The 10,821-nt window shown below is 42.8% G+C and overlaps 1 protein-coding gene across 1 annotated transcript; it reads right to left on the bottom strand.

The window, feature by feature from the left end:
* Positions 1 to 7,775: 7,775 nt before the first annotated feature.
* LOC114463118 (trace amine-associated receptor 4-like) lies at positions 7,776 to 9,433 on the bottom strand. The gene is made up of 3 exons (XM_028446388.1): positions 9,208 to 9,433; positions 9,013 to 9,070; positions 7,776 to 8,067 (listed from the first exon to the last, which is right to left on the bottom strand). Exons 1-3 carry the CDS (start codon positions 9,378 to 9,380, stop codon positions 8,029 to 8,031), a joined length of 270 nt encoding a protein of 89 aa, XP_028302189.1. The 5' UTR covers positions 9,381 to 9,433; the 3' UTR covers positions 7,776 to 8,028.
* Positions 9,434 to 10,821: the final 1,388 nt, after the last annotated feature.

Genomic DNA, 10,821 nt, shown 5'->3' with positions numbered 1-10,821 from the left:
CGGGGTCTAATAGGACGCATGAACCGGGAGATGGAAAAACGGGGTCTCACCGCCCCGCTACAAGTCCACTGCCTAATTCACCAGCAAACACTGTGCTGCAAAGTGTTGAAGTGGGATTCTGTCATGAAGGTTGTGGTGTCATGCATAAACTTTATCAGAGCAAACGGACTTAAACACAGGCAGTTCCAACTATTCCTGACTGAACTGGAGTCTGCGCACGGCGATGTGCTGTACTACACGGAGGTCCGATGGTTAAGCCGGGGCAGAGTTTTGAGGCGTTTTTACGAGCTGCTACCCGAAATTAACGCATTTCTTCATTTAAAAGACAAAACAATCCCAGAGCTGATCGACCCAGAATGGAAATGGCACCTCGCCTTTTTAACAGACGTGACAGAAATGCTGAACAGCCTCAACTTGCAGCTACAGGGCCAGGGGAAACTCATTTGCGACATGTATTCCCACATAAAAGCATTTGAGGTGAAACTAGCGCTGCTTTTGGAACAAGTGAAAAAGCACAACTTCATCCATCTCCCTGCTACCCAAAACCTCTCTACAGAGAACCCAGCGGTCCCGTTCCCAGCTGAAAAGTGTGTGGAAGCACTGGAAATGCTGAAGGCGGAGTTCGGTGTGCGATTCCGTGAACTACATGTTAATGCAAAAGAAATCCGTCTTTTTCAGAACCCCTTTGTTGCCGACATCGATGAAGCCCAGCCTTCTTATCAGTTTGAGTTGGCTGAGTTACAGAACTGTGATGTTCTGAAAGACGCATTCAAGCCCAACAGTCTCATTAACTTTTATGCCGCCCTCCCAAACAACACGTACCCTAACATAAAAAAACACGCAATGAAGATGTCCACACTTTTTGGCAGTACGTATATTTGCGAATAAACCTTTTCACACATGAAACACCTGAAAACTCCGACTAGATCAAGACTGACGGATGAACATCTGCATCAGTGTTTGAGACTGGCTGTGACTAGAATGGAACCTGACATTAACCTTCTCACCAGCCAGATGCAGGCGCACAGTTCTCAATGATGAACATACAGGTAAGCTCACTTTTCTGACTTGAATGAGTCATTCTGAGTATAAACAAATATAATCATAAAAAAATCTACTGGGATAAAATCCATCTCCACAACCATACTGGTAGTGAAATGTATTGTGCTGTATCACTTAGTTTGGTTTCTCAACCTGCTGGCTTTGTGGTTTTCACAGGGAAGTTGATGAGAGAGGGCTGCAAACAGCGGTGTCTACAAGCCTACTCGAACCTACACATTCTGCTCTGACAACTAAGCTGAACTTTTACCTGTTAAGATTGTGCACGGCACAACAGAAAGTTAATGTTCCATGGATGTTTTTTCTGTGAAGAACCCAGAGAGGGTTATTTGATTATTATTTGTTTCATAAATAGTGTCATTATATATTTCCTGACTTTATTTTTTTCTGTGAAGAACCCAGAGAGGGTTATTTGGTGATTATTTATTTCATAAATATTGTTATTATATATTTCCTGAGAAGAAACCAGAGAGGGTTATTTGGATATTATTTATTTCATAAATAGTGTTGTTATATATTTCCTGACTTTATTTTTTCTGTGAAGAACCTAGAGAGGGTTATTTGTTTTTTATTGATTTCATAAATTTTGTAATTTTATTTCAGAAAGTGTTATTTATTCCCTGACTTTTTTCTGTGAAGATCCCAGAGAGGGTTATTTGGTCATAATTTATTTCATAAATAGTGTTATTCATTTCATTAATAGTGTTTTTATTTATTTCCTGACTTTGTTTTCTGTGAAGATCCTGGAAAGGGTTATTAATATTTGGTTATGTGTGGCCTTCTGGAAAACAATAAATGTGTACGTTTAGGCACCCCTGTGATCGTCACACTTTTTCTGTTACAAACTGAACCCGGCCCCCCATCAGAGAAGGGAAAAGTTATGTGGCCCTCACAGCAAAAAGTTTGGGGACCCCTGCTTTGGAGGATGAAATAATAGAGTTAAGTTCCTGAAGTCCTATATGTGTGAAACAGTTTAGGTTAGGCCTATTTACATTTATTGGTACAGCAGGCCCAGGTGAAGGCAGGGAGTGGCTAATTTTATCTCTAATCTTGTGAATTTTATCGTTAAAAAATGTCATAAAGTCCTCACAGCTGAGGGCTAGAGGAATCATGGGCTCAATAGAGCTCTGACTTTGTGTTAGCCTGGCGACAGTGCTGAAAAGGTACCTCGGATTATTTTTATTTTCTTCAATTAGTGAGGAGTAGTATGTAGATCGACTATGTCGTAAAGCTGTCATGTATTCAAAGCCCGTAGATCCAGGATAGATCCCCCCGTTAGTGGACCAGAAAATACCTGGAGTAAAAACCGCTCTGGGACAATAGAGATTGCTCCAGAGAACCGATCTCCTCCTGTAATACATGGCCCGGGTTCACTGGGCCTGAGTGTGTATTATACCGACAAAACGGGGAGGGACAGCCGCAAACTGCAGCTTGTAACCCTTCGATATCATCCGCAGCACCCATGGTGGAACTGCAATCGCTGCCCATTTCTCTCTCTTAACGAAGAGGGTGGATAAGCGCTCCGGCTCACCGTGGTACGGTGGCACCCTCTCCTGGAGGCAGGCGACCAGTGGCCGGAGAAACCATTTGTGGCGTAACGGCGCCCTCTTGAGGCAATGGACACACTGCTAGAAGGCCCAACCAGAGGCCACGGAGCCCTCTGCCAGCGGCAGCCTGCCCAACAGCAAAGGAGCTGACCCTGTCACGGCGGCGCCCTCTGCCGGTGGAGCAGAGCCATAGCCCCAGGAACGAGTGTGCAGTACCGCTCATTTCCGGGGATAGAGTGGTAATAGGCCTCCCGACGAGTGAAGACTGCAGGCATTACCACGCTGCTCATAGAGAGGACTTTGCTTTTACATGCTGTGCCCCTGGTCTTTGGCTGGGGTGCTTGAGCAATGTACACATCATCTTTATTTGAACATGTGTGTGGATGCGTGCTTGTGGACATGAAAAGGGGGGCGTCAGCCAAACGTCCCGTGAAACATGTCCTCCCTCGACCGTCTGAGGACCGTGCCCTTGGTGGTGAGGAGGATGGGCCATCAGGAGCCCATGGATGCGCGTGTGAAAGCGTAACAGGTGGAGCTGGTGAATGAGGAACATCTAGCTGCATCACTGAGGGACGAAAAATGGACAGATTGTTTTTTTCTTCCTCCTCTTTTGAGTATTCCGAGCGGGCTGTGCCGGCGCAGCAGTGGCCGCGGGCCAGCCCGGTGGGCCTCACTGAGGCAGAGTGGGCAGACGCGGTGACTTAAACTGCGGACCCTGGGGGTCAGTTTGAGACGCTCTCTTCTGTGAGGACGGCGACGGGACCGGTGCTTCCATGGAAGACACAGACGGAAAGCTTCATCATCCCTTTTTTTTTCTTTTTTCTGCAGCACCGGGCCAAATATTCCATTTGGGACCACCGGCACATTGAGGATGTGGCTCTCTTCTGCGTCAGAAAGCCTGGTGAGGTCAAGCCAACATGCTCGTTCCTGAAGCACCCCGTTGCTCATCACGCTAACCAAGGCCTGCACGGAGCGGCGCTGGGTGCGGAAACACACACACCTGCTACGGATGAAAATGTTCTCCACTGTCGCTGGGTCCTGAGACAGAGCGAAAACCCCCACACAGTTCAGCAGCTGTGCCGTTGCTGCTGCTGCATGCCTGTCGTCACAGTAACAGACACGAGCACACATTCACAACCCAGTGTTCCAGCAGCAGCACACAAAACACACAAATATCCATCCATCGGTCCATCCATCCATCAGTCCATTTCTCCATCTTCAGAGTCGCGTTGTCAGCACACAAAAAAAACACATCACATTTCCTCACTCCTTTCCATATTTCTCCCACATCATTCATTTATTTAACTCATCTGTTTTCCCAAGCTGTTCTGACGATCAGTGATGGCTGCACAATTGACTGCTCTGTTTTATCTGCGTATATATTCTCATATCTTCACACATTACACATCCTTACCGGTAAGTTACCAGTGACATGACGGCTAGGAGCAGTGACGTGTGGAGATGGAGCAGATCAGCTCTGTGTACATGTAGAGCATTTGCGCAGGTTGTGGCATCGTGTGATTATGGGCTATTATGAATTATCATTCATGACTTTTCTGCGGTAATTGTTTTAAGATTTTTTTTGAAAACATAGGAAGAGAAACCAAATATAGGACATGATGCCGTGACTGTCAGTAGGGACAGGGCAGGGCCATATTGTCACGGCATTGGAGGCTGAAGCATTCTGTCCAATAGGCGACCATTCTGGCCAATAGAATGTGTGAAAGTGAACCAGACCAAAATAAAATGCATCAATGTTGCAGATTCACCGCATGAATTGCACCGAATCCCCCGGACTATATGTTTGAAAGCACCCTTAGTCATTTGAAAAGTCAATTTTCATGTTGCTTCTGTAAACGAGTTGTTTTGGGGCTTTCATTCATATTCATGAGTGAGCATGTCTATAGACGCTGAGTTCATGCCTCGCTCTTGCGAGGGAGATTAGTGATCACCAAAGCGATTTTCTTTTGCTATTTGCTATTCTTTTATTATTGTTTCAGCCAAAAAACTGCTGTTACGGCAAAATTTACGGTTGACCTCATTTGGAGACATGATTTATTGCTCTGGTTGAGTGATGGAGTCCAGGCGAAGCATTGATGATTTTATAAAAAAGGTTTATTATAAAACTAAGTAAAAAAGGTACAAAGATGGAAGTAAAAAAGGGACAAAGATGGACAAAATTAGTGACAGCCCGCGCGGACGTCCGATGATCGAGAGCCGCTCTGTCTAACAGTTTCACAGCTTAAGCTTTTATACAGATAACATAAGAAGTTCCACCCTGAGGTAAGGAGAAGGGGGAAGTCAGATGCCCAACAGTGGAAACATTTGAGGATGATGAAGACGTGTATATTATGAGGAAGATTGGGCGCCACTCTTATCTATCCTTGATAGTGTGTGCGTTTGTGTATATCTGCATGTGAGCTTGAGTTTTGGCCTTCACTGAGTACAATACAATCCATACTGTTTAATCTAACATGATTCAGCTGTTCAAAAGTGCAAAGAGTAATGGAGTCATCATGTATTAAAACATGACAAATTGTACACATGAACATACATTTGACGATATGATGATGAATATAAAAATTTGCCATAACACTGCATATTACAGTAAAACACATGGATTATTAAGCGGCTATTGTGCTTGTGAGATTGTCTCAGCGCTGCTTCAGGGTGTGTTTATCACAGCAGCAGCGGAGTCAGTCATCTGTTTCAAACACTCACCGGAGTGTTAAGCTGCTAGAGTAAGTCACATTCTTCTCCTCCTGTCCTCTTCTAACTACAGTAATAGTGCATTTTCAGATGATAATTATTTGTTTTGTCCAACCGCTGTGTCGCGTTGTGTCACAAACACGTCAGATTGTGTCAAAAGCGATATGAGGCGGTAAAACGGCTACTAAAAATGAAACTGCTCCGAGTGCTACACGGTGGCTGCCCACTGCTCCTCAGGAAGGGGTTTAATGCAGGGAACACATTTGTGTATTTAGCTTTATATATAAGACAATAAAGTATCATATATATTATATAATAAACTGCAGTGTTTGTTTTACCTCTGAGGTAATTTGAGAGGGAGAAGCTCACATTCTTGGATAAGGTAGGAGGAGCCAGGAATGTCAGGAGGAGGATTTTCTACGATGTGACGTCATATGCGAGAAAAATGTGGAATAACAAGGGAGGGAGGAAACAGAACTTTTTCAACTTTGACCCTCTGAATGAACCTAAATGAATGTATATCAATGGAGCAAAACCTTTATAAAGTGAATTTTTCATAATACTGCCCCGTTAAGGGTGGTTCATAGACCAGGCACTTAGAGGGCTATGTCTGATTTTCTATACTGTTTACAAAGTGAGGAGGGGGTTATGGTGGTGTGTTGACCAGGTAAAGCCCTGGAATAAGTTGGACATTTGGACTATGTGCATGTTTTAGCAGGCAGAGAGCATCAGGGGTAGAAGTGAATTGGGGAGGCACTTTGTAGTTTATTGATTACAGTTGCAGTGCATTTGATTCATAACTGTTTTTTATATATTCTAGGGAGCAGCTGGAAGGTAAGCACAACTGGCAGTCTGCAGCAGGCAGGCTGAGAAGCAACTGAGCTCATGGTGTACTCACACGAGCACGTCAGGCTAAATCAGACTTGGCTTAAGTGCGCATTCACACTGCTCTAAGGCCAGTCTGGTTCCTGCTGACAAAATACACGTGTGGCCAACCAGGCTGGGTTGAGGCCAAGCAGTCCATGCTTCCACTGTGGTGCAGTTAACAGTTAAGGCTCAAACAAACTCAATGGACATCAGCAAAAATGACTCCACGTGCAGTCCGCCAGGCCAATTAAGTGGAAAGCTCTGAAGACCTGGTGTCACAAAAAACACTGCTCAGCATATATCGACCTGCAATGAATGTAACACCAACCTAAAAAAAATGCCCGATTTCTTCAACCCATCTGTGTTGTTGTCTTGAAAACTTAACTGTGAGGCAGTCCTGTTACACACCTGATATCTGGGATGTGCTCTAGAAACCATTCAACAATGTACAGAATAATCAGTAGGTGCTGATCAGGGCCAGCAAGACCCTCTTGACACTTTCTAAATACTGATCTATATTTACAATATAGGTTATATTATATATTTATTCTATATTTAATATATTTGTGTGTGTGTGTGTGTGTGTGTGTGTGTGTGTGTGTGTGTGTGTGTGTGTGTGTGTGTGCGTGCGTGCGTTCATTGTATATAATTATAGATATAAGGCATGGTACTTTATATTTTGTTTTTTCGTTGATGTTTTATTGTAGTTTCCTGTATTTATAATGCCTTGAACTGTTATAACTCCTACATTCAGGATCAATAGTTTATCATTTCTTATCTTATCTTAAAAAAATCTTTATATTTAATCTATCAACTGTTATGAGATGACTCTGTTGTAAACGATGCTTTAAAAATTGTGTTTGAGCTCAGCTGTGTCCTCCACACTTTTGATTTAATTGCTTTTCAATTCATATTTCAGTGTATAACTTATATATACATGCAGCTCATAAATTTTGCAGCTTGTTTCTCACTAAGTCTATGACATTTCTTGATTATTCAGACTGAGCCTAAATGTTGCCAATGAACCTGACTAGCACAGTTTTGGGTCTAAAATGCTTTAAACATAAATGATCAGATTCTGAGCGTGTGAACATTTCACATGAGGACAAAGAGACTAAACACAGAGACAATTGTTCTGAATGGTCAAGGACACTTTGAACTGAAGTCACAGGCTGCTCCTTTTGTAAAAAATATTTATTCATTTTTTTCTTTAAAAAAACAAATCAAACAAGTTAATTTCACATTTTACAAAGTTTCAATAGTAACACTGTAACCAACATAAAACTCTTGTCACTTCTATAATCCCCTCCTTGGTTTATATGTCCTTCATTTCAGGCAGCATCTGCCTCTTTTAATGAACACTGGTTTTAAAGTGACGATCATTTACCTTTTCCTGTTTCTTTTTAATAATAACTAATATTATATTTCATTCTGTTATTAAACATCTTGGTTTGTATTGATTCTAAGGACTTGTGTTATTGTGCTCTCAGTCAGTCTCAGGCCCTCCAGTGTTTGTGTAATTGTTGCACATTTTTACATGAAACACAAAATAATGTTTACACCTCCAGTGATCCGTTTAAAAGAATTAAAAAACATTATTTTAAAAATGTCATTCATGGTTAAGATTCAGTAAAATCATCCTTTAAACTCTAGTGTTTAGATTCATTATTTCCTAGTTTCACATAATCTCTCTTGTTCACATCTGTGGGACTCAGAAAATATTTTATCATCTTCATTTGTGAAATTATTGTCATATCAGAATTTAAAATGAAACATGTCAAAGATCAACAGCACATCATCCTCAGATTACATGTCAGCAGCTCTCTCTCTTTACAGTATGTTGGCCTCACTGGAACCAGACTTCAAGATGCATTTCACACTTTTCCTGAACCAGGGGAAAAGAAACACAGATCATTGGGTTCACACAGCCACGCTCAGGCTATTGAGTGTTTGTGTGATTAATGCACACTTGTTCATGTAACACACTTTAGATTACACTCATCATTACATGAACTCATGAATAAAAAAATCATCACAATTTTAGAGTGACAACTTTACACATCAGCAGCTCTCACTATTTCTACATGATGTTGGCCTCACTGGAGCCTGATTTTAGGATCTGAAGAGAAAGAATATATTTCACACAGTTCCTGAACCAGGGATAAAGAAACACATAGATCATAGGATTCAGAAAGGAGTTAAAGTAGTACAGACATTTAACAAAATAAAAACTTGACACATTAACAATTAAATATTCATGTATAGATATAACAATGTAAAATGGAGTTAAACAGCACAGAAACACAACAACCACTACACCTAAAACTCTGGCTGCCTTCAGCTCTGACTTGTTAACCTTCACTGAACCCTGAAGTTTCACCACTGCAACATGAGAGTGCATGGCCCGGGCCTGAGACGCAGCCACCACAAACACTCTCACATACAGGATTATGATGGTGCTGACAGGGAAGATTAAGGTCAAAAAGAGATCCAAAACTATAGCAACAGGATGTATAAATGTCACACATTCTCCAATGCAGGAATTAAAACCACCTGGATTTTTCATATTATCTAAAAGTCCCAGAGTATAGAGAGCAGAACTGAACCAACATAAAACAACACTAATATTTGCTCTGTTTACAGTGACTTTAGTGTGATAGTGCAGAGGATCACAAACAGCAATGTAGCGATCAATGGAAATGAGCACAACAGTTCCTGTTGATGCAGTTGGGACAATAATACGTAAAACTGAGAAAAACATACACCATCCTGCACTGAGATACCAGCAGTTGTCCAAGAGGAGGATCTCAAAAATAAAGATGAATCCTACACAGAAATCTGAGACAGCCAGAGAGAGGAGGAGGAAGTTGGTCGGGCTGTGCAGCTTCCTGGAGGAGTTAGAGAGCAACACACTGATTATTATATGAAGTGATAATTGTCATCAAAGCTGAAAACAGCAGGAGTCAAACACAGAAACATTCAGCAACAAGATAACAGTTCATAAAGCAACGGGACATTTCCTTACTTGAAGTGGGAGATGGCGATGATGACCAGCAGGTTGAGGGTCACAGTGAGCACAGAGATGGAGGACAGTATAATGTAAAGGAGCACATACACTGAGTGAGGGCGCACAATCCTCCTGCATGAGGAGTTTCCCAGGTGTGGATAGCAGAGCTCAGCTTCATCAGGTGTGATCATAGTGAGGAGAAGAAGCTGCTGATCTCTGCAGAGTTCTGCGTCAGGCTCTCTGATGTTGACCTGATAAGTTATTACTGCTCCTCCTTCAGTCACAGGGATGTGGAGGCTGGACCTGAGGACTGGACCTCCCTCAGAGACTCACTACTCTCCACATGATGTAACTCTACAAAGTTTTGTATTTTTCCTTTAGTACTTAAATCTAAAGCATTGACTGTGAGTTCTATAACTAGGACTAAACTCATCTTCTTTCAATGTTGTACCCTTCAGAGCAGAGGTGTCCAATCTATGGCCCCTGGGCCGACTGCAGCCCACCAACCCTTTTCAATTGTCCGGCCAAGAAAGTATTAAATCAAACCAGATAATGTCCCCAAACATGTAACTTTTATTGTGCTCCACTACCTGGTTCTGATAATGTTTTAGTATGCATTACACTCTGTGGGGCGGATTCACTAAGATCTGAAATAAAAGGTGGTAAACCAGGTGCGTCCCTAAATCCTTTGGTGGCGCTGTTTCCTCACCTGCTGTGGGGAGTTCACTAACATTGCACCATTTGTAGGTGCGTGTATAAACGTGGTTGAGACCATCATGTTTCAATGAACGTTTTGCTCGTTCAACGTGGAGAGGTGAGTGCACAGAAGCACAAAATGACATTTGAAGAAAATTAATTGGAGGCTGGTGGACTTCTCTGTCTGCTGCACAAACATTTAATAGTGTAGAAAACAAAATAAAGAAATGTTTTTTTTAAAAAAAACAACAACTTTAAAACCTAACTTAAAACTTTCGTTAACCCGATTTTATGCACCATTCAAACACCTCTTCTCCTCTCAGCTATCTCATGTTATTTTGCCAGTTTAACTGTCCACAGTTGGATTCCTTTTTTTGTTGACAGACACTGGCAAAATTAGCACCTGCTTTAGACCACAACAGGTTGAGAAGGTAGTTATAACAGCTCTTACCTTGCTTTGCTTGGTAGGTGCTGTCTTTCACTGCTGAAAAGAAGTGAACCTCTAAGTCTCAGCTCCAGCTGACTGCTCCTTCTAACGCTGCTGTTTCAGCACACGTTGGTCCCCAGTGGCTCTCTCACTCCGGTGTGAGCCTCGCTTCACGGTCTCTGTCGCAAGGCCGGGGCGTACTGACCTCAGCACACCTCGCTGTGGTCTTTGTCCCACTGCCCTTGGTGTCAAGGGCCCATGCTGACGTCGATCCTCCCTCCGGGCTCTCACGAAAGTGTGTAGCCCAGCTCCAGATACTACGGTATCCGAGCTTCGGACACAAGCAAACCAGCTGCCGTCTTGAAAACCAACGCTGTTCTCGACGTCTGAGATGTTCCAGTACACGTTGGCCTGCATCCTTGCTAGCACCTGTGCGAGCTGCCTCGTGGTAGCACAAGCTTGGCCACTTGCTCTCCTGATTGCATCACATGGTGATGGAAGCCAAGGCC

The sequence above is a fragment of the Gouania willdenowi genome, chromosome 5, assembly GCF_900634775.1.
Source record: "Gouania willdenowi chromosome 5, fGouWil2.1, whole genome shotgun sequence".
Taxonomy (NCBI): domain Eukaryota; kingdom Metazoa; phylum Chordata; class Actinopteri; order Blenniiformes; family Gobiesocidae; genus Gouania; species Gouania willdenowi.
Note: the sequence above shows the minus strand (reverse complement) of the source record. Positions and strands in the feature narration are given on the sequence as shown.

Excerpts from the sequence above, each read along its gene's own strand:
- LOC114463118 (XM_028446388.1), bottom strand. The coding sequence starts at position 9,380 with ATGATCACACCTGATGAAGCTGAGCTCTGCTATCCACACCTGGGAAAC. Across the intron at positions 9,071-9,207 it reads ATCGCCATCTCCCACTTCAA|GAAGCTGCACAGCCCGACCA; the intron begins GTAAGGAAATGT and ends TAACTCCTCCAG. Across the intron at positions 8,068-9,012 it reads TGGCTGTCTCAGATTTCTGT|GAAAAGTGTGAAATGCATCT; the intron begins GTAGGATTCATC and ends CCCCTGGTTCAG.